This window comes from Pundamilia nyererei, unplaced genomic scaffold, assembly GCF_000239375.1.
Source record: "Pundamilia nyererei isolate P.nyererei 1_Seehausen unplaced genomic scaffold, PunNye1.0 scaffold00147, whole genome shotgun sequence".
NCBI lineage: Eukaryota > Metazoa > Chordata > Actinopteri > Cichliformes > Cichlidae > Pundamilia > Pundamilia nyererei.
The window spans coordinates 1,037,829-1,060,744 of record NW_005187548.1 but is presented as its reverse complement, the minus strand read 5'-3'; the positions used below and the strand labels follow the sequence as shown (position 1 = coordinate 1,060,744).

At 40.0% G+C, this 22,916-nt stretch overlaps 2 protein-coding genes across 3 annotated transcripts in view; both read left to right on the top strand.

Moving 5' to 3' along the window:
- LOC102193592 (collagen alpha-1(XX) chain) overlaps nucleotides 1–9,883 on the top strand; it is a 36,325-nt gene extending 26,442 nt beyond the window's left edge. The window contains exons 24-42 of one of the 2 annotated variants that reach the window (XM_013913726.1): nucleotides 1,608–1,646; nucleotides 1,763–1,901; nucleotides 2,172–2,314; nucleotides 2,530–2,639; nucleotides 2,894–3,052; nucleotides 3,185–3,262; nucleotides 3,435–3,521; nucleotides 3,604–3,657; nucleotides 4,309–4,404; nucleotides 4,905–4,958; nucleotides 5,046–5,099; nucleotides 5,184–5,237; nucleotides 6,397–6,468; nucleotides 6,551–6,586; nucleotides 6,738–6,804; nucleotides 6,926–7,114; nucleotides 7,212–7,289; nucleotides 8,467–8,628; nucleotides 9,142–9,883. In XM_013913726.1, the coding sequence (XP_013769180.1) occupies nucleotides 1,608–1,646; nucleotides 1,763–1,901; nucleotides 2,172–2,314; nucleotides 2,530–2,639; nucleotides 2,894–3,052; nucleotides 3,185–3,262; nucleotides 3,435–3,521; nucleotides 3,604–3,657; nucleotides 4,309–4,404; nucleotides 4,905–4,958; nucleotides 5,046–5,099; nucleotides 5,184–5,237; nucleotides 6,397–6,468; nucleotides 6,551–6,586; nucleotides 6,738–6,804; nucleotides 6,926–7,114; nucleotides 7,212–7,289; nucleotides 8,467–8,628; nucleotides 9,142–9,167 (1,697 nt within the window). In that variant the 3' untranslated portion in view covers nucleotides 9,168–9,883. Of the gene's footprint in view, nucleotides 1–1,607; nucleotides 1,647–1,762; nucleotides 1,902–2,171; nucleotides 2,315–2,529; nucleotides 2,640–2,893; nucleotides 3,053–3,184; nucleotides 3,263–3,434; nucleotides 3,522–3,603; nucleotides 3,658–4,308; nucleotides 4,405–4,904; nucleotides 4,959–5,045; nucleotides 5,100–5,183; nucleotides 5,238–6,396; nucleotides 6,469–6,550; nucleotides 6,587–6,737; nucleotides 6,805–6,925; nucleotides 7,115–7,211; nucleotides 7,290–8,466; nucleotides 8,629–9,138 lie in introns of both variants that reach the window. The other variant, XM_013913725.1, reaches the window with a different exon arrangement.
- Nucleotides 9,884–15,889: 6,006 nt separating this feature from the next.
- dpm1 (dolichyl-phosphate mannosyltransferase subunit 1, catalytic) overlaps nucleotides 15,890–22,916 on the top strand; it is an 8,751-nt gene continuing 1,724 nt past the window's right edge. The window contains exons 1-8 of the mRNA XM_005744660.1: nucleotides 15,890–16,101; nucleotides 16,322–16,421; nucleotides 16,610–16,643; nucleotides 16,725–16,801; nucleotides 19,047–19,072; nucleotides 20,141–20,236; nucleotides 20,356–20,424; nucleotides 20,575–20,689. Of these exons, the coding sequence (XP_005744717.1) occupies nucleotides 15,971–16,101; nucleotides 16,322–16,421; nucleotides 16,610–16,643; nucleotides 16,725–16,801; nucleotides 19,047–19,072; nucleotides 20,141–20,236; nucleotides 20,356–20,424; nucleotides 20,575–20,689 (648 nt within the window). The 5' untranslated portion in view covers nucleotides 15,890–15,970. The remainder of the gene's footprint in view (nucleotides 16,102–16,321; nucleotides 16,422–16,609; nucleotides 16,644–16,724; nucleotides 16,802–19,046; nucleotides 19,073–20,140; nucleotides 20,237–20,355; nucleotides 20,425–20,574; nucleotides 20,690–22,916) is intronic.

The following is a 22,916-nucleotide window of genomic DNA, read 5'->3' as shown; positions in this document are numbered from 1 at the left end:
AAGGTCCAGCATGTGTTCTTTGTTATGTGTGGGGCCTGACACATGCTGGGTAAAATGAAAAGAATCCATAATTTTGATAAAACCTCTGGCAAAGAGGTCGGACTCATCATCAACATGTATATTAAAATCCCCCACTAAAAGCAATTTGGACAACCTCATAGTAGAGGACAAGAAGTTGCTAAACTCCGCTAAAAACAAGCTGTTAGGGCCGGGTGGACGATACACCACAGCACAGTAAAAAGGATCCTTACTACCGATTTTAATGAGCTGCAATTCAAAAGAAAGAAAGTGTCCAACTTTCACTGAACGGCAGTTGAAACGGCCCTGAAACGCCACCGCGAGACCTCCTCCACGACCAGATCCCCGAGGCTGGCTGATGACAGAATAGCCATTTGGGCACATTTCAATAAGAGACGAATAGTCCAAGTCCCGCTGCCAGGTCTCGGTCAGAAACAGGAAGTCCAGATTTTTAGAAGCAATAAAGTCGTTAAGCACAAACGATTTATTAGTCAAAGATCGGGCATTAAAGAGTGCCATAGTCAGCGGGGTGAGAGCATCATTATTGGGAGAAGCTCGAGTTAAAGGACGTAAATACTCGAGATTAGAGCCTTCACGCTCATAGATTCCACTCACCGAGGGGATGAAAAGCCAGTCAGCAGGAGAGTCTGGATGAACCCTTCTGAGGTAGCACGGTCTCGGAGAGCCAGGCCCTGCATATCCAAGCAGGGCCATGGAAAACAATTTCCTCTCTATGGAGCTGTTTTGAGCGTAAGTAACAGAGCACGCACGACATCGCTTTCCAATCAGCCCCCGCCGCCAGAAAAGCCTAAGCTTCACCTGGATACCTGATCTCCTTCCTCTTCTTCTCCGTGATCTACGGGGAACGCTGAGAACGCTGGCCGAGGATCCAGCCACTGGCGGTAGATGGAAAGTGCCAAAGGAGGAGGAAGATGAAACATCTTGAGCCATCATTGAAGATCGGATTGATAACAGCGTCAAACGATCATAAACCAAGGCAGCCAGAACATCATTGATACAAATAAAAAACAGCAGAGCAGAGAAAAACAGCACGACGATAGAACGTGACAAACTGCACCCGGCAGCGGCAAAGCCAAACACAGGCGCCATCATATCGGAAGCAAGTTGTGGAATAAACAATAACTTCAAGATTAATATAAAAAGAAATTAAGTGAAAGTGTTGACCTCTGGTAAGAATGGGCATAGTTTTTTAATGACTGTGGTGCTGATATGCAAAGCTTTTTAATACGATGGAGATCACGTTTGTTTTTAAATTGTAAACAATAAGTTTTCTAAGAAATATTTCTAAGGAAGTTGGTGTGTGCACACACTGTGTCTGTGAAGGTTCTCCGTCATCCAGGTCATCGTAGTCAAAGGAGCTTGCAAAGAAAAGCGTCTGGACTTCTTTAAGTTACTTGAACTATACGAAGTATACAATTCAATTCATTTGAATCGTATACTTCAAGTAACTTAAAGAAGTCCAGACGCTTTTCTTTGCAAGCTCCTTTGACTGTGTGCACACACTGTTTTTGAATAAAACCCGAGCATACAGCAGTACTTTTGCCTACTTTTACACTCTTGTGTTGCAGTGTGCCCTGAAGTCACCATCAGAAACAGCATTGTTAAAGGTGAGACACGCTGTCCTCCCTTTAAACTGAAACTTAAAAAACCAAAAAACCAAACAACAACAACAACTACGAAGGAAGCACCACACTGTGTTTCTGTTACGTTTGTGCTGGTTTAGGGTTCAACATGATGGAAGCCTTTGGTCTGACTCAGAGAGCTCACTCATCGGTGGAGGGAGTGGCAGCCGAGCCTTTTGTCTTCAACACGCTCCCCACCTACACTCTGTACAAAGACGTCCAACTGACACAGAGCACCAAGTGAGAATTTCTTTCAGTCCTCCACCTTTTCTTTGTCATTGTATTTTAATTTGAGTAAACACCAGTTCACTGACATAGACACTAATGCAATGCTTTTCAAACTTTTTGTAGCATGTCTCATAAGCCAACCCTAACATCACATGGTCCTTTTTTGTGCTGTGCTTGTGAGACTCAGGCATGGAAAGGAAAATTATGTAAACTTTCACAGAAATGTGTTTAGTCAGTGATAGAAAAAAGTGAATCTTGCGGTCTGTCTTGCCATCCTTCCAGGTTTATCCACCCCGCAGGTTTCTCCCCAGAGCACACCATCAGCATTGCCTTCCGAATGCTGCAGGATACACCCAGGGAGCCTTTTGCTCTCTGGCAGCTCACAGACAATGACTTCCAGCCAAAGATGGGAGTGGTGATTGACCGTGAGTAACACTGCCTGCACCTTCCCACCTCCTGCACTGGAAGCATGTCTTTGGACTTGTTGCAGTCCCTTAATCGTCTACATTGTTCTTTAACAAAAACAGAGAACAGAAGTGAACACATTTCTGTAAACTCACCTCCCTAAGCTCATTATTGTGGCTTTTACGGGAAATAACAAATGATGACCTTATTATCCTGTGTGTTTGTGTTTTTGCAGCAACCACCAAGCACCTGTTATACTTCAGTCTGGACTACAGAGGTGAAGTGCAGGAGTTGACCTTTGACCAGCCACAGGTCCACAGGCTGTTCTATGGCAGTTTCCACAAGGTGAATGTAAAACTAGGAAAATAGGCTACCCTACGCTGAGAAGCGCCCTATGGTCACTGGGAGAGAGATAACCGTCCACTCTCACATTTGTTTTAATGATGGGCAGTTTAGGATCATCATTTAACTTAACCCCACTGCATTTCATTGAACTGTGAGAGGAAGACTCTCCCAAAGTGTGAGGTAGGGTTAGTGTTAGTAGATATGATGACTTAGACCTCAGACGCCTAAACGGCACATTTTCTTCCATTTGGCAGGTTCACCTTTCTGTTAGCCAGGTGAGTGTATCCTTGTCTGTGGACTGTCAGCACGTGGGTGAGAGGCCAGCCCGTCCTCTAGGCAACCTGCCCACCGATGGATTTGAGATGCTGGGAAAACTGGTGAAGACCCGAGGACCTAACAGTGGCTCAGCCCCGGTATTTAACATTCTTTGATATTAATTCTAGCTCAGCCTATTAATGCACTCTAAACATACCTTTAAAAACTGTGGATGATCACTTCCTCTGTCCTGTATTCAATGTCTGTTCTGTGCTCTTCATCACTTCCAGTTTCAGCTGCAGTCTTTTGAAATCGTCTGTAACACCACGTGGGCTTCAGAGGATACCTGCTGTGACCTGCCTGGAGTGGTCAGTGTGCTAATATTTACATTCACCTTTCTTCAACCCTTATTATTTCACAAAAAAATCATATAGCTGTCATGATTTTTTTTTACCAAGTGGTGGTGCAACATTGAGAGAACCTTTCTAAGAGCAGCGTAAATTTGCTCACTTAATATCTTTATTATTGTGTCTGTGTAAGAGAGATGAGGAGAGCTGCCCTGCCCCTGCGTACACCTGTACCTGTTCCTCTGACGTCCCTGGAGCTCCTGGTCCCCCTGGACCACCTGTATGTCACCTCAAACACACCCAGACTACTTGTTGCATGATTCCTCACTGTTAAACACTCAGTTCTTTGTCTTCTTTCCCAGGGGAAGCCAGGCCCTCGTGGCGAAAAAGGTGAAAAAGGAGAACATGGCCAAAAGGTGAGCTGAAAGCTTTATTCAGACCTTTCAGATGCAGTCATGGCTTTATTTAGAAGTTTGTGTATAACAGTCAGGTTTTTCTCATTTTGCCTGAGAAGTTGAACAGCTTAAACCCTGCTGCTCCTGCCACAAGAGGAGACTTAGCAAACAGGCATTACTTTTTTTTTAACGATTAAATATTCCCTGAAGAAAATATGCAAAGAATCAGCTAAAAAAATACAAATGCAGTTGTTGAACAGCTGTTTCCATGTAGTTTCAGTCACAGTGTAGGTAGGGATTGCTCAGTAGGTAGAGTGTTTGCCCCATGATCTGAAGGTTGGAACGGCTACCCTGAGGTACCCCTGAGCAAGGTACCGTCCCCACACAATGCTCCCCGGGCGCTACATTGGTGGCTGCCCACTGCTTCACTGGGTGAAAGAGTTAAATGCAGAGGAGTAATTTCCCTACAGGGACTAACGCATACACAATACACAATAAATGAGTGTTACATCAATGCGCAACTGACAGTGGAAGGGAACTTAATCAGACTCATGAACATGAGAACATAACATAGAATAATATCTCAGATTGTTTGTTGAAACCAGAACCATCTACCTGTAAGTCTCACTTTTCTTTGAATTAGTCTCTTATTTATTTTTTTATTTTTTTCAGGGAGAAGTAGGTCCTCCAGGAAATCCTGGACTTGAGGGAGGCCTTGGACCTGTGGGCAGCATCGGGCCACGAGGCATTACAATGCAGGGCAAAAAGGTAGATTTAACCCTCTGGGGTCCAGGGTATAATTGGCTATGTTTGACTACTTTGCATTTTACCTTTATATTTCACCTTAGAAACGGTTTACTTTGCCTTGTTTTGTAACATTTCTTTTCAGCACAACCTAATGTGTCCGGCTACACAGTTTTTTGTCGTTTTTTTTTTTTTTGCCTGCAAGGGAAGCACTGTCCTTACAAAGTCCAGTGTTTACTGTTTCTTCCTGCACTAAACATGACAACAGTACTCAGGAAAAAGTATGCTGAAAATTATTTATCATAACCCGAATTTTAGATGGGATATAAACACTATTTAAAAGCTGGTATATAGTTTGAAGTCTGCACTTCAAACCATGTCATTTGGACTCGCCCATCTGTCGAACCCAGAGGGTTAAATCTGTACCAATACAGTAGCTATGGTGAAAGCTTTGCCAAACAAATGTATGTGCATCCATGTGGATAGTTTATTGTGCAAAAACGTACTCGTATTAATTTCTTTAGGGTCCACCAGGAGCAAGGGGAGAGAAGGGAGATCCTGGGCGACCGGGAGTGCAGGTAAGTTTAAAGTGAAGTAATGGAGTCACCAGAACCTAACCATCTGCTTCTAACAGCTCTCTGTCTCAACCTACTCTGTCTCTCTAGGGGGTACCAGGACCTCCAGGTCAAAAAGGGGAGGAGGGAATCGCAGGTGCCAAGGTGAGCTGCTTGATCTCAGTCAGCACAGAATGCATCAAGCTGAGCTCTGTTTCTGTCCTCATCTCTCTGCTACATCCCTCACAGGGCATCAGAGGTGTGGAAGGGAACATGGGCGCACCCGGCGTCACTGGACCCAGGGTAAAGCGTAAATACATCTTCATCTGTTTGTATGCATTTTTGCCTTTGCTGCCAATTTTAAGTTTGGGCAGTGACACTGAGTTTGAGAAAGTGCATCTTATCATCAGGGAACAGTTTAGACTGTGAACGAACCTTTTCCATTTTAGACACTACACAAGCTGTCCTCTAGCACCACTCTCAGGACAAAGTATCTTTGTTCAAGGTTCAAGGTCCTTTATTTGTCACATGCATAGTTATACAGGTATAACACACAGTGAAATGTAACCTGACACGCTCCTCGACTTGTGCAAAAAAGGGGGGGAGGAAGAACATCATATATAATATATACATTAGGTGAATGTGCAGTAGTAGCATGTAAGCAGCAAGCAGGTGAATTCTGTATATTAAGTGAATTAAATAAGAATAGACAATATGAACATATTTAAAGTTAAAGGAATTTGAAATGTACATTGTGCCGGTGGGTTTGTTTAATCAAACTTTGAAATGAACGGTCACTGTAGTTCAACACGGAAAACAACATTCAGCTCAACTGCTGTTCATTTGGTTCTTTTATTTTTTATACAGTGAGGTTGAAGTTGTTACCAATTTAGCAATTCCTATTCAATTATCGGTATCACTTTAATTAAATTCCTTATCAATTCTCTTATTGATACTCATTGGATTCTCATTGGCTCCACTTTGAGAGTCACCACCATTGCTAAGCAACATATCAAAGACATTACATGCACGTTACGTTATATGTTGCAAATGATTTGCATGCTGTGTGGTCAAATGTTTGTGCATGTCAGAGGTATTTCCCCTCTCTGTTGTGATCAGTGTTTGGTCATTACTCAGAAAAAGTAGTTATTACACATATTACACAGTACACTTTTTTTAAAACTAATGTAGTATGTTATTTAATTACGCAAGTGAAAGTGGACTTGGGAAGTGGGATTGATAGACAAACAGACTAACAATTCCAAGGGGAACCACTGGGAACCGGTTCTTCACCTCCTTAGTGAGGTGTAATGAGCTGCTCTTTTATGTGTCCTGACCTTATCAAGTAAAGTCAATCAAACATGTGGTGTGTGTATAATAAAACTGTTTGCTATCAGGACTTTGTGTCTGACTCACTGTAGGTTTATGCATCTAGCATATTCTATCTATCATGTTTAAACAGGGTTTCCAAGGAATGCCAGGATACCCAGGGCCTATAGGAGAAAGGGGCCCCCCAGGTCCTGTGGGACCTACGGTAAGACCTAGGAAATAAATATCACATAAAAGTCTGACCTGTCCTTACAGCTGGTTATTTATCTTTACACTCTACACTACAGGGCTTGCCAGGTAATAAAGGGGAAAGAGGAGAAAAGGTGTGTTATATCATCATTATCTTCTTTTTTTATATAGATCAGCTGTAATGGCATCTGATCTTCTTTTTAAATACCTTCTAAAATGTTTCGGTTTCTTTTCAATTGACTTTATCTGGACAAACAGTTTGTAACTCTGATTGTTTTTTTACAGGGAGAACCTCAGTCCATGGCTATGATCTACCAACTGGTCACACAGGCCTGTGAACAACTAGTACATAGTAAGCACTCTAAAAGCAAGCATGTCAGAAATGCATACTGTCTGCAGTGCTGTTTGCCCTCCTCACTGTGAGGAAGAGTGCAATAAGAGTGCCAAAACATTTTTATTCTTTGCTTTTTCAGAGGAGGTGTTAAAACTCGACATGTTCATTAACGAGATCGGTCGTAAGCCAGTTCCAATTGAAGAGCCAGTGGGGCCTCCAGGGGAACCAGGAATACCAGGGCCCAAGGGCCCACCGGGTGAGAGGGGCTCACAGGGTCGTGTAGGCCCAAGTGGAACACCTGGCAGGCCTGGATATCCAGGAGAGCAAGGTAAGCTTAGTAGATAGTTTGTTGGAAGCAAAACATCACTTACAGTTTGATGTTTAACAAAAGTTATCACGTTGATTTGTCTCTTCCCTCTCTGCAGGAAGGAAAGGTGTGCCTGGGGACAAAGGTGATGCAGGGTCCAATGTCCAGGGTCACCCAGGGGTCAAGGGATTAGCAGGTACCTCTGTATAAGTAACATAATAAAAGCACACACACATTCAAAGTTACCAAACTTGAAATGATGTCAATGGTCAATGGTAACTTTATTGTCCCCAGTGGGAAGTTGATTTGCAGTCTGTCCATACACAGAAAGACAAAAACAAACAAAGACAACACACACACAAAAAAAATAAATAAATGTATATTTTTTAAAAAGCCCAGAGAGAACAGCCCAAATTTTGTCATCAACAAAGTGCAATGTGTAATGGCAACAACGCTTATGTTTAGTGTTATTATCCATGACAATAGCAACAGGTACAAAAGACACTCTGTCTCTTGGTCTTCACTCCAAGCACTTTATATTGACGACCTGAGGGAAGCAGCTGAAAATTATTAAAGAAAGGATGGTCTGAACACAACATGACAGAGGTTGTCTTCCACAGCACTTGCCTGTTATAAAAGTCCACAAGCTGGACCTGAGACTTCCCTGAAATCTGACCAGCCACTTTACCCAGATTACTAAGTCTGGTCTTATTGTTCAAACACACATTACCATACCAAGCAATGATACAGACCATTAAAACAGATTCAATAAAACCTTTATAAAAAAGGGTCATCATTCAGTTAAAACCTCTGTCTCCTTAAAAAGTACACTCGTTGTTGATCCTTTTTCACTGTAGCAGCAAGACGTGACTCAAAGGACAGAGCCTTATAACGAACAACTCCCAAATACTTGTAACTGTCCACCAGTTCAATGGCTGCACCATTTACTACTGTCAGTGCAGAATGGGGGGAATGGTTCCTGAAGTCAATTACCATGTCCTTAGTTTTCAAAGTGTTGATCTTTAAGAATGACTGATCACACCAAGAAGCAAACTCATCCACAACAGGCCAATGGGAATCCTCTTCACCATGAAGAAGGCTTACAATGACTGTAAGCTGCATATTTAATGAAATGCCTGTTAGCCTGTGTACTGCGACAGTCATTAGTGTACAAAAATATAGTAGAGGAGAGAGACAACAACCCTGTGGTGAACCAGTAGAAGAATTCAGCTGTTTGGAAAAGCAGCCGTTGCTATATGTGCTAATAATGAATAATGATAAACTCCTTGTTTTTGACTGTCTCGTAGCATGAGTGTTTTGATAAGCACCTAAAATAAAATGTAGTATTACTGTTTTAAAATGTGTATCCACAGGACCTCCTGGTGAGTCTAAGCTGGGAATCCCAGGTCCCAAAGGAGAAAATGGTATGCTGGGGCCATCTGGGATCCCCGGAACACTAGGTCAGCCGGGCGAGATTGGACCACCGGGTGTTTGTGACAACAGCGGAGGCTGCCACATGCTTCCTCAGCAAACAGGTTAGCAGCTAGAGAAAGGCTACTAATCATGCAACCCTGGGAATGTAATGAGTATGAAGATCCAGGCCTGTTTTTTGTTTTGTTTTAACTAATGAAGTACATGTGTAAGTACATGCATGTTTGTCTGGTGTAAGAGGAGCGCTACAGTTGGCAGGATTTCTATTCTCACATTCTGGTGTGTGGTTTTTTGTTGTTGTTGTTGTGGTGGTGTTTCTTATATAGTAATATGATCATTTTGGCTGAGAGTGCTGAAGTCCCAATCTGCTGTCCACACCTTACGTTTATGAGGTGCAGCCAATCAGAAGACAGATGGTTTAAAGAATGGTTGACTTAAAAGGAGATGAACTAAACCAGCTTGTTTTAGTAGCTGCACGTGACTAAATCACTGTGGACTGTGTTCAGCTGTGAGCCATGCAAAGCTGCAAAGCACTTCTCATTTGACAGAATTGGGTAACTTTGACATCATTTTCACTTATTCGGCATCCTTTTCAAGTTTCTTTCTTCACACAGAAGACTCTTATGATGACTACCAGCCTTGAATGGAGAAAACATGCAGGAGGCAGTGGTAAGGTGACTGACATCTGTAGGAAATGACTGGTTAATTTGGAAGTGAGCAAAAGACTGACACTGGAGCACAGAAGAACTTTGAAGAGGTTTGAAGAGCTTTGCTGCATTGAAAAAGAAAATAGTAAGGGAAGATTGTGTCTCTCTCTTCTCTTATTAAAATCTTCACTCATGTTTCAAATCAGCTAAGAAATTATTCACTTAAGAACAATTAGGGAGCTTTTTCGTACAAAACCTACCAGTTGATGGATAGCTTCATAAGAGATCTTTTCCCAGTGGGATCAGTAAAGTCTTGCCTTAAACAATGTATTCGCACTGAAATCTTTGTTGCCATGTTTCTGTATTCATGCACTGTATCAATGCCAAATAGTTTAGCTGCATATGTTATTTTCTGTGTATTTCATTTGCCATTCTAACCTTAACTGCCTCAAGAAGAATGAAATTGCATAATCCATGGTGGAAAAGCTTCTTTTTCTTCCATGGTATAAGTGATGCTGTGAGAACATTTCTTTCCACGTGTATGATAATTGTTATATTGTTAATTATATTAACTGTATCTGGATATCCATGTTTATTTTAAACTGTATGAATTCTAATTGCTTATTTGTGTTTACATTTAATGATTTTCAAAGCTTTGGTGACAAGAATTTGTGTATAAAAGAAAGAGAAATACAGTGTCAGATAATATTTCTTTTGGTGTATCTTTTTTGTTGCTTTTTCTATGTTTTTTTTTAATCTTGTTAATAAAATGTATAAAAATGTGTGTAATTAATCACAACGTGTTAGTGTGTAATCACCCTGAGACATGCATGCCTGTCTGCCAGCATCAAATCTAAAGCTAGTTCTGATTTGCAGATGCAGCCTGCGTAATTTGTCCAGATTATCTGAGCTCTGTTCACTACACATCCAGTCTTCACTTATCAAATCTGTAAGATTCAAGGCTGGTCCTTAAAAGCTCCCAACAACGCAAAACTGCAGTTTTGTGTTGTGTCACTGGAACAAAAAGTCATAATGTAATGAAATTCTGTTAGGAGGGTGGAAAAAAATAACATGATAGTGTCATAATTCTTCATTCAACCATCTTGAGGAGATCATTGTTTCCAGTGGCCTCTATTTTGCAGAGCACAGCCAACCTGTAAGTGACAAGCAAAATGTTGTCAAATTGCCTGCAGTAGTAGTCTCGGGCTGGGGGGGGCTGCAGTAATCCTAGCATATTTGTCAAAATAAAGGGAGATCATTTGGACCAAAGTGGGGAAATTCTTTTTCCCTTCAAATACTTTGCACAACACTGCAGAAAATAAACTCTCGGTTACTGGTTGTAACAGGGCGGCCCTTAGCGGCTGGAAACACAGTGAGATGGACCAAGGCAAGTGTAGTGGAACCAAAAAACGCATTTATTTGCTATACAGCTCTCCTTACAACAATTAATTTGTTACGCTTCTTCACAGCACAAAAATCCATCCTCTAATGACAACTGGCAGCCTTAAATATGTTCAGCTGTCACAGACTTAACCATTATTCCACTCTCAGGTAAATTCTTAAATCCCAACCTTCCATCACAGTATACAATATATCAATACGAATAAATAAATACATAAATACATTTTCACATTTACATATTAATAAATATTTCACACTTAATGTTACACCAAACCCAATATTATAAAAACCCAAGCACAAAAAGATTCACCACACTCTCTTTACCAATGGTCTCTCCCGGAACCTTTAAATGGTGTCTGGACCCCCAGGGAAACATTTGCCCAAACACCTTGAAGAGAACACAGGCAAGAAAGGTGAGTAATCATTATCTTACACTTATTTTCACCACTTTTATCCCTAGATTTCACACACACATTTGCATTAGTTTTCCTTACTGGTAAACCTTAATCACAATCTCGATCACCATTCTTCTCTCCTGACAGACAACCACCACATTCCTTGATGAGGAGCAGCTGTGCAGGATCTGAAATAAGGCTACCAACTGATTTTAAAATTCCCAATAAATAGTCAATAAATATTTAAACTTCTTGTGTGCAAATCCATGCTTAAAGTGAAATGCTAAATAAAGTGCTTGATAAGGTGCTTTTAATAAAGTGAAAGGTGTGCTCTAAAGTGCTATACAGATAATATAATATAAATAAATGCAGTAAGGGAGTCCTCTTCCTTAAACTGGTCTTACTTTTAAATAGTGAAAGTGCTGAAATATATATATTTAGAAATGTTCCTTTTGACTTTGTCATGTTATTTGATCATTATTGTTATTGCATTCATGTACAAGCAGGATATTGAAGCTGTAGTTCGGTTTTATTGTGGAATATTCTGCTTGCCTTGAATATTTAAATATTCAGCAGACTCGGCAACAATGCAGAAGAGCTGAAGGCCACTATCAGAGCAATCTGGGCTCTCATCACACCTGAGCAGTGCCACAGACTGATTCCATGCCACGCCTTATTGCTGTAGTAATTCAGGCAACAGGAGCCCCAACTAAGTATTGAGTGCTGTACATGCTCATACTTTTCGTGTTCATACTTTTCAGTTGGCCAAGAGTTCAAAAAATCCTTTCGTTGTATTGGTCTTACGTAATGTTCTAATTTTCTGAGATACTGGATTTGGCATTTTCATTAGTTGTCCGTTATAATCATCAAAATTTTAAAAAGTAAACACTTGAAATATATCAGTCTGTGTGGAATGAATGTATTCATTTTACAACTTTAACTTTTTGAATGGAATTGGTGAAAAACAGGAACTTTTTGATGAAATTCTAATTATATGACCAGCACCTGTATTTTGTTAATGGCATGCACTGTGTTCTTTTGTCCGGAGAGGTAGCCAAGCAGACGCACAACACACACAGCTCACAGTTGTGTATTTCTATATGTTGCAGGTGTGGAGATATTTCTAGATGTTCTGGAAGTGTAGTTTTTTCATTATTTGCTTTTGTGGTATAGTCCTATATTAGCTGTTAAATGGCATCTATTAATATGATTGGATTTGACTTTAAGGTTTGAATTATGGTATTTCAAAGCAGCAAAACATTGGATCCTGGATAAGTTGCATTTGTTTGTCTGATTGTTGACTTGTTTCTGTATTATTTTGTGTATTTTTCTTATAAGATTCGCAAGGGAAATGGCAGGACCACTGGGTTGCTTCTCAGAAGAAGATAGTCATAATAATACTTGTTTTTGTTGTGGTATAAAACTGTATTGCCTGCTTACAGGGCCATCCCTTTTGTGAAGCAGATCGCTGATTCACATCAAGGTCCAGCGTGCTGCAACTTGTCATTTCAACTGCTACAGCAAATAAAGTCTTTTAAAAGTTAGTCGTTCTCCTGTACTTTCTATAAGAGAAGAAAACGAACACAGCAAGTACAAAAACCTTAACTCACCACTAGGTAAAGATCACCCTGAGTGGCTTTAACTTGCATTATTCAATATTACAATATTGACCAAATAAATTTTATGTTTTATTGCAGCTTGGAAAAACTAATGGCCTTGGCTACAAACCACTGCTGCTTTCTGGGAAGAAGAGCAAAAAAGGAGAAATCAGATGTGAAATATTAACCCCTGGCTGCAGACTTACAGCCTTTGTCAAGGAATCCCTTCAGAAGATGTGCTGATGTTATCAGTACTGTTGTGAAGGTAAGATTCAGATCCTGCATTTTTAAAGTTATAATTTATGTTTTTGGTGTTAAAAAAAAAAAAGTTTCTTATGTTTACCTGTTAGAAGACCATTTTAGTGTAAAACCAGAAATTAAATCATCAATTCTCCCGTTTTCACATAAGCCATCTTTAATGTCCTCTTCTCTGCCACTGTCACCAGAGTATCCAGCTTTATGCCAGCCACCTTGTTGATTAGTTTTTCCAGCCTGGATGAGTCCATCTTTGCTGTGCTGCTCCCCCAGCACACCACAGCATAGAATAGTACTCCAGCAACTGCCAACTGGTAAAACATCCTCAGGAGCTTCCTGCAGATGTTGAAAGACCTCAGTCTCCAGAGGAAGTACAGTCTGCTTTTTTTGCATGACCAGTCCAGTTTGTTGTCCACCCACAGCCCGAGGTATTGTACTAGTTGACCACCTCCATCTCCTCTCCCTCTATCTGAACTGGCAGTGGACCTGGTATGGACCTCCTAAAGTCCACAACCAGTGGTCTTTGAGGTGTTGAGTTGCAGGTGGTTTGTGGGACTCCATGTAACAAAATTCCTCAGAAGCCTCCTGTACTCCTCTACCTGAGCACCCTGTGGTGCTCCTGTGCTGCTGACCACAATGTCAGCCCTGATGTCCTTCAGCCTAATGTACTGTGGTCTGTTGGTGAGATTGTTGGCGATCCAAGCAACCTGGCAGGGGTCCACCTGCATCCTGTTCAGCTTTTCCTGGAGCAGACGGGGCCCTCAAAGGCACTCAAAGTCAAGAAACAGGATCCTGACCGTGCCTTTTCCCTTGTCCAGGTGTGAGCGGGCTGTGCTGCTTTCATCTCCTCTTTCACTTTGCTCCAGAAGGCCTCCTCCTTCATGTTGAGGACAGCTTTGACTTTCTGTGTTACCCACGGTTTTATTAGGATAACACCGTACCACCTTAGCAAGGGCGACCGCATCCACACAAAAGTTGACATAATAAGTATGACAGTGTGTCGCCGCCTCTGTCCTCACCATGTGGGATCAGAAGCACATCCCAGTCTGTGGTGTCATAGCAGTCTCTCAGAGCATCCTCCTTTTCTGGGGTCCATCTCCTAATGGAGCAGGTTGTGACAGGCTGCCTTTGGATGAGGAGTCCAAAGGCAATCTATCTATTGTATTGTCATCATACCCTGCAGAATTAGAGACGGAGCAGCCGGGCTATGTAAAAAGCGTAAGGGGGCGTGTTCGCGGTCATGTCCAGAGACGCTCCACCACGAGTTACAACTGAGCAGACTCTGGCTCCAAAAGTGGAACATGGCAGCGCCCACAAGCGGGATATTTTGGCTTCATTTTCCCCCAATGGGAGGAAGTGCTGTCGCATCATTCATCTTTTTATACAGTAATTGGTTAGGACCAACAGCCAAACAGCAATCTTCTCCTTAAGGAATTTCAAAAATATACAAAACAATATATATAACTTCATAAGTCGACAAAATAAAATCCAGAAAAATCATGTCGCTTTTCAGATTCATGATTCTTTCGGTTGCGTCATGAAGATGTTTTTTTCAAGTTCGAGTTTATACATTTAACCTTAGGTTGAGGTCTTTCATGTTTCTTTAACAAAAAAAATCCGTATTCAGAAATCTCTCTTCTATATGATGGTATGTGTGTGGAAATGTGTATGCGTGTCTGTGTGTGTACAACGGACCACACAGCAAGCATTTGTTTGGCCTGCTAATATGGCGCCTGAAGCAAAAGTCCTGGCCACGCCCCATCCCTTAAGATCCCGCTCCAAAGTCCTGTTAACCTACAGATCTACAAAGAAGACGCTGCACTTTTAACTCTGAGGGAGATGGAGAATGAGCCCATTTCCAAAAAAAGTGGAGTGTGTTCCTTTAAGTACTATATTGTCAAAAACTAAAGTGTACACACGTACACACACATACCATCGAATGGAAGACAGATTTCTGAATGAGGATTTTGTTTTTGTTAAAGAGACATGAAAGTGTACATAAACAGTTGTTGTATCTTGTTTACTGTATCACTGACAGATAATTAATTTCAAAGTAAAGTTAATGCTACATTATAGTGAGATATTTTGTAATGTGAAATACTGTAAGCAAATGAATAAACAACCTCATTCTTGCTAGACCTTTGACTCAGATGTACATAAAACATTGTTACTTTTATTATTATTGTTATCATTATTATTATTTCACTAAATATATTTTAAATGATACTTTGATATACATTCTACTGTAAGGTTGTAAATGTATTTTCTTCGCCCTAAAATATCTTTTGAAATGTATTTTGGTCTGAAACTAATAAAGATCACACTAAAGTGATGGTTCATCATAGAAAGGAAGGCCTTCTCTGAATGAGACAAACTCAGAATCTGTGTCTTTCTTTTCTGGTTTAGAGACTTCAGGAACTTATTTTTTTCCATATATGATGATGATCATGATGAATGAATGCAGTACTGTAAGTGAAAGGCACTCTTGAGTTAAGAACACAGTATGGTATTTATTCCTCCCTCAGCTCCTTCCTCTCAGCTTGGCACCTATTCAGACACTCTTTGCACAGGAAGCTTTCTTTGACTAGGTAAAAGCTCTCTGAAATACTGACTGGTTTCTCAGTGGGTATCTTCTCAGCAATATTCCTGTCCATCTTGATACTCTCCAGCTACAAGTGGCAGCCGGGGACGTGGCTGAATCTGTTATCAGAAAGGCCAATGTGGCAGAGCTCCTTAATATATCTTAAGTCTATATACTGCAGAAATATACTAACCCTAAAGCTATAAAAACTATTGTTGTATGTGAAAAAAAAATGAAGATCCTTCAATCACTTTACTCTCTGGCTTAATTAGATAAACTCCCCCCCTCTAGCATATGTGTATTGTATGTTCTGGCTAATGCTTGTTTGTTTCTCGTACACAATTTCTGGAAGTACAAAACCTTTAATGCAATACTGTTTAATTTTACTTTGTATTGTATTTAAAGATTAAATAAAGATCTTTAAAAAAAACTGCACGAGATTAACGTTGCGTTTTTTGACATTTAGGTTCACACTCCACACCAGTTGGTGGCGGTAATGCACCAGTTTTGCTGTTTGCTAACCACCTATAAATAATATAAGGAAGAAGGAGCAGAAGCTCAACGTCGCCATGGCAAGCAGGAAAACTTCCCGGCCAAACCGAGACAGCGGGGACAAATACTCAGTACTATTACCCACCTACAACGAAAGAGAAAACCTGCCTTTAATAGTGTGGCTGCTTGTCAAGTATTTCGGGGAAAGGTGAGTTACTGGGAACTAGCAAAGGCTTTCCGCTTGTGCTAGCTAACGGTGGAAGTCAATGATGAGCTGTCACTAAAGTAGTGTCAGCTGCTCGGCTTCAGTGGGTCAGTGTAAGATTTCAAGAATATAAGAGCTGTAAGGGTAATGTTAAGCTTACTTATTGCTGCCGTATTCTTATATTTCATTTGCCTTTTGTTTTTGTTTTTTTGTTTTTTTGCAGTGGGTTTAACTACGAGATAATTGTTATTGACGACGGAAGCCCAGATGGGACACTGGAGGTGGCAGAACAGCTTCAGAAAGTCTATGGGGAGGACAAGATCGTAAGTATTAAAGGCGTAAAGATAGATATGTTACTTTAAGAAGTACCAACAGTACATCACGAAAGTTAGATACATTTATGAAATAAGAGCGCATTTTATATGTCATAACGTTGTTTTGCTTGGGAACTATTTGCCATAGTATTTACTGTCCATGCCAAAGGATTTACTTAAACTATTTTGTGTTTCAGCTGCTACGACCAAGAGCAAAAAAATTAGGCCTAGGTAAGTATTAAACTATGTCAAAATGAGTGTGTAAGCTTTAGTACATTTTGTTATCTGCTCATGTTTGTCTTGCTTTCAAAGGCACTGCCTACATTCACGGCATGAAGCATGCTTCTGGGAACTTCATCATCATAATGGATGCAGATCTTTCCCATCATGTGAGTGGAGCATGTTTCAGTCATACTGTCTGTGTTCGTCTTTTAATTGCTTGACGACAGTAAGTGGTAAAATTCTACATGTCTAACTTACAGTCTCAACATCAACTCTTAAGGTTATCTTTCTGATTAAGAGGTTAATCGTATATCAGCAGTTACTTCTTTTAGATCGGCTGACAATTCGTTACCATTCCCTAAAGCAGGAGTCTCAAACTCGCAGCCCGGGAGCCACTTGCGTCCAGAGATGGGCAGTAACGCATTACTTGTAACGTGTTACTGGTACTTCTTACTTGTAACGGGTTACAGTAATCCGATTACTTTTTTCAAGTAACGAGTAAAGGGATTACTATTGCAAAAACGGTCATTAGATTACCGTTACTTTCCCGTAGGAACGCTTCATTACTGCGTTATTAAAACGGTGATTGTTTTGCGAGAATGTCTCATGACAGTGACGTAAGCGAGTGCGACGTTCGTGACAACAGCTGTGTGCAGATCAACAATGGATAATATATCGAGTGCGGGAGAGAGTATGAGCATGCAGCGTTTAAAGCGTGGAAGTACTGACCTTACTTTAAGTTTGATTCCATAAAAAGTGACAAAAACATTAGTGTCCGTTGTGCATGGGAAGAAAACTTCTTTTTACAGCGAAAAAGCCCTTAAACTTCCAAGCAAGCACTGAATGCGCTACCATGTAATGGGAAACTCACAGTGGAGATTCTTCCACTGAACGCTGTGGCACACCTGCACCAAGGCAAACCTCCGCCCAACCTACTCCTGCTTTACAGGTGAAAATGGAGCAAAAGGACCGCCAGTCTTTGACTTTATTTATTTTCTGCTGTGTTTTACTTGCATCTATTTGAAAGAATGAGTGTTAACACACAAAAAAATTTATTTTATGTGCTGGAATGTGCAGAAAATAGGTTTAAATATTAAACAAATTTCTTCCAGTCGGTAAATGTTGCATATAATTAAATTTTTGCTTGATGCATAAAGTTAAAAGATTAAAACTAATAAAACAAGTTTTAAAAAGAGACTTTTCCATTTGTTTACATTTTGTATGATGGATTATGTAGAAAAAGTTGAATTGGGCTGAAAGATCTATCGCTTTATCACCTATTCAGGTTCGTGTTTTTAAAAAGTAACTAAGTAATTAATTACTTTTGAAGATAAGTAATCAGTAAAGTAACGGGATTACCTTTTTGGGGGAAGTAATCAGTAGTTAGTTACTGAGTACTTTTTTCAAGTAACTTGACCAACACTGCTTGCGTCCCACGTCACCCCTATTTGCGGCCCCGTATATTGACGTGAAGAAATATAATGCAGTTTGGCTCTTGAAGTTACTGTTTGTTGTTGAGTGTTAATATAATAAGTTTCTTTAAAAAGCAAAAAACTATTGGGGCAATCGTGACTCCAGAGTTGGGAGTTCGCCTTGTAAGGTTGGCGGTTCGAGTCCCGGCTTGGACAGTCTTGGTTGTTGTGTCCTTGGGCAAGACACTTCACCCGTTGCTTACTGGTGGTGGTCAGAGGGCCCGGTGGCGCCAGTGTCCGGCAGCCTCGCCTCTGTCAGTGCGCCCCAGGTTGGCTGTGGCTACAATGTAGCTTGCCATCACCAGTGTGTGACTGTGTGTGTGAATGGGTGGATGACTGGTTGTGTAAAGCGCTTTGGGGTCCTTAGGGACTAGTAAAGCGCTATACAAATACAGGCCATTTACCATTTAATATGCAGACAACAAGAGCGAGTATAAACATGTTCAGGGATTGATTGACTGTGTTAGTTCAGTGAGAGAGTTATTTGTAAAGAAAACAATTTTCACCAGCACTGAAGAACTAATGTGTGAACTTATGTCTGCTTATTTGGTAGGTCAATGAAGGGCTAAAAAAATGTGTATTCACATTTGCAGTTTTGTCTTGTTACACAATATTTGACATTTAAAAAACAAACAAACGAAACACTACATTTTCAGAAATATTTGTGGGTGTTTTCAGGTTTGTTTGTTATTGTACTACTTGAACACTAAAGTGGCCCTCCAATGAAATGACCGTACCAGCAGTGGCCCACAGCTCATTTAAGTTTGAGAGCTGTCCTGAAGCCTAAAACGTCAATTGTTCTTACCTACAACCAGCAAGATACCAGGTTACTGGTATACATTCTGCCATTTCTAATGTGCCTAAAATGTTATGTACAACATGTTCTCTGTCTGCTATTTCTTGTCAGCAATAATCTTAATGTTTTTCTTTTCCATTTCAGCCCAAGTTTATCCCAGAGTTTATTCAGTAAGTGTCTCTGAATTCCCATTTCCTATATTTTTATTTCTGTAGAGCCAGACTTACCTGGCTGGATTTTAGGGACCAATGCCAGTGGTGATTTACAGGGAATAAAGAAAGAATCTACAGTTGTGAAACGGGGGGGGGGGGGGGGGGGATATGGTGGACTGAAAATCAGTGGCGACAGAACTGCAAACACTGTGATGAAATATGAGGAAACTTGGATTTTTTTTTTTTTTTTAAATTCTAATCATCATCAACATATGAGAAGTCAAGGTAGCGCTTGAGTGTCTACAGACACCAGTGAATCTGTGCATGGCTGCATGTTGTTGTTTTTTTGTTTGTTTTTTTAAGAATGCCATTGATTTTTAGGCTACATTTAAGGTGGTTACACCCAAATATTCACTTCTAAACTTCTCAGAATTGTACAAATTATGTTTTGGCACAACTCCAATAGGCACCAACAACACAAGCATGATGGAGAGGTTCAGCTGAATAACTGAAATCCATGTAGGTGTGATGTAGCAGTGAGCTGTGTGATGTAGCAGTGAGCTGTGTGATGTAGCTGTGTGCTGCAGCAGCTACAGCATTTTGAATTTCATCACAAATGCTGCTTTAGAGTAATGTGCGCGCTGCCTTTATGTGAAGCCAATGCTCATCTACATTCTTTCTAATGGCCAGCAGGGGGCAGTTCTTTTGGATGCAAAAAGACTTGCTTTTGTACTGGGTCATAGGAAACCAAGCCTCACTGTCTGCATGTTGTGTATGAAAAGAGTAAAGTGTTGGTTCAGGTAACATATGTTGATACATACAGTACAGTCACAGAATAGCAAACAAGTGTTAATGTTAGACATAACCTGAGTAAATGAAAAAATTAATTGTTTGTTGATCTGACGGATGTAGAGAGAAAAACTTTGCACAGCACTGTTTGTCTGTCATAGCTCAGTATCAGCCAAATATTTCAGCTAACAAATACTAAATCAGCTCCAAGAGATTAATATTTGTACCTCTGCCTCGGATGACAGTTTTTAGTGTCTTTCCTTTATTTCAAATACCTTTTTGTTTCTGTTATGTCAGGAAGCAGAAGGAAGGCAATTACGACCTGGTTTCTGGTACTCGATACCGAGGGAACGGAGGGGTTTACGGCTGGGACCTTCGCAGGAAACTCATCAGGTCACTACGGGTTAACACTTTGTAATCAGTTTCCACTCACCTAATAGGCAAGAGGCTGACGTTTTATATTTCTTCTTTTTTTTTTTTTTTTCTCCTCCCCTTTCTCCTCTTGTTCACAGTCGGGGGGCCAACTTTTTGGCTCAGGTGTTGTTGAGACCTGGTGCTTCAGATCTCACAGGCAGCTTCAGGTAATTGGTGTTACTGTTGTGATGCTGTGAATTAAGTGCTACTGACTCTTACATTAGAGCTGTATTTTCTTTCACTACTGCTGTGTTTATTTTTATTTTTTTGTTATTGTTTATTTATTTTATTTATTTTCCTCCACTGACTGACTTCAGACTATACAAGAAAAAGGTGCTGGAGAGTCTTGTTGAGCAGTGTGTGTCCAAAGGCTACGTCTTTCAGATGGAAATGATCGTCCGAGCCAGACAACTCAACTACACAATCGGAGAGGTGAGGTTCTCTCTCTATCTCTCTCTCTCTTTTTACTTTTTTTTAAAAAAATTTTTATTAATGTGTTTAATTTTCAGGTAGTTCAGTGTGAGAGAAATCATTTGTGTGTCATTCGTTCTCTTGTTTGTTTGTTTCTTTAAGTTGAGGATTAAAAATTGGGGATTAAAGAAAATGTGGGTTTTTTTGTTATTCATGTCTTTTGAGTGCTTTTTTCCTCTTGATTTTATGCTAATAGAAAAATGAAAGCCAAGAAAACGATTTGATTCTCATATTTAATCAGTCTGATTTGTGTGAGCAGGAAGCTGCTGACTTGTTTAAAGGAGTAATAAGTATCTCTTCTTTTTTTTTTTTTTTTCTTTTAATGATTTACAGTTTTTGGCTTGCTATTAGGAGCTTTAAAACTGCATTCTGCTTCATTACTCACTTTTAGAAGTGCTGTAATAAATTTTAAAACCAGTTTTTAGGGCAATTTCACAGCTTTGTCTGTGTCCAGACCACATAGCTTCAAAACCAATATGCGTATATGGGTCATATACACACAGAAATAGACTTCATAGCATGTTTGAGACGTGTGGTTTTTTTTTTTTTTTTTTGGTTTTTTTTTTTTTAAAAATATAGGATAGAGGAGCAATTTAAAAAAAATAAATAAATAAAATAAAATCTGCATTAAATATCCTATTAGAGCAGGTGTAGCTTAAAAGCCACTACTCTTGCTAGAAGGTATACAGTGACATTTACGGGTTAGTCAGATGACAGTCGCTCTTTTTCTCTGGCTCGATGACTGTGGTACTCATGCTGAAAACACTGTGTCCTCACTGATTTGTTTTACTTATAATATGCTTTAATTGTGATAGAAAGTCTCTTTATTTTATTTATTTTTAGTCTGTGCTTTTGTTGTTATGTACTTTTGGCTATTTATTATTTCCCTAGGGATTTTCACAGTGGATAGAAGTGCATGAGTTCTACAGCAGAGGGGTATACTATGAAACAAGTTCAACACAGCCAGCTTTCATTGTGTTAACTAGTGTGAAAAAAATCTAAAACTGCTTTCAACATGCTCACATAAAATGAGGTGTTTGACACGTCATGTGACTCTTCTGCTTACAAAGATCCCTTTGAATAACATTATTAGACGATGATGATGATGATAAATTGGTCATTTAAAATCTATAAAAACATAAGAGTGGAATGCAGCACTGTTGCAGATAATTTATTGCTGTAGAAGTTATTAATCTTGGGATTTAGTGCACAGAGCAGTAAAATAAACATTTTAATTTAAGGGAATTATTTTAATGATGAGCGCGCCTTCGGTGCTGCTGTTTACTTCTGTTTTCTAGTAGCTGCAATTACAGGAGTGTAAAATAGTTAGCAGTAGATCAGAATCAAATATAAAAACATTTAACTCCAAATTAATACATGCATTAATTCATTCCCATAACATGCACATAGGAAATGTGTTCTATATCCATAATAACTACTCTCAGCTCCTCCAATGTCACAAAGAGTCACTGCAGCTTGTAGCTCCACAATATGTGATTCTGCAGTTTTCTTTCCTAACACAACGAGAGAGGGATTTGAGTCTTTTGTTCAGCCTTTTTCCTGTTGAACAAGTGTGTTAACTGCTACACTGTGAAATCACCCAAGCAGAGGATCCATATTGCACTTAAAACATGACGTGAATAATAGAATCTGTGAAAATTTTAAACCGAAACCCTGAACACAACTCGCTCCCAAGCAGGTTGTGTGTTCAGCATAAGTTACCATGGTGATTTAGCCAGGTAAAAAGAGATCCACTTTCACCCACAGAAACCTCAGACTTTAAGCTCCAGATAGCTCGCTAAGAACTTGATTTTCCCTCTTATTACACCCCTCAAGAGTGCAGTAACTTGTACACTCCTTGAGGCTGACTTTGTGCCTCCTTCTGGTATCAAACCCATGATGTCCACACTATGGAGTCACTTCCTGTAGTTTAGGTAAAGTTAAATATTATCTCAGTGTTCATGTACCGTAAATCCCAGACTACAGAGCGCAAATGATTAAAAGTCGCATGCTCTAATTTTAGAAAGAGAATTTTGTACTTGTACAGGCCGCACCGGTTTTTAAGCCGTATGCGTTTCACTTGCAATATGGGATATTTACACAGAAATATTACACGTGAGAATTTTTTACATTTAATTTAATCTGTAAGGTAACATAAACATGGTAACATAAACTTTATGGTAACATA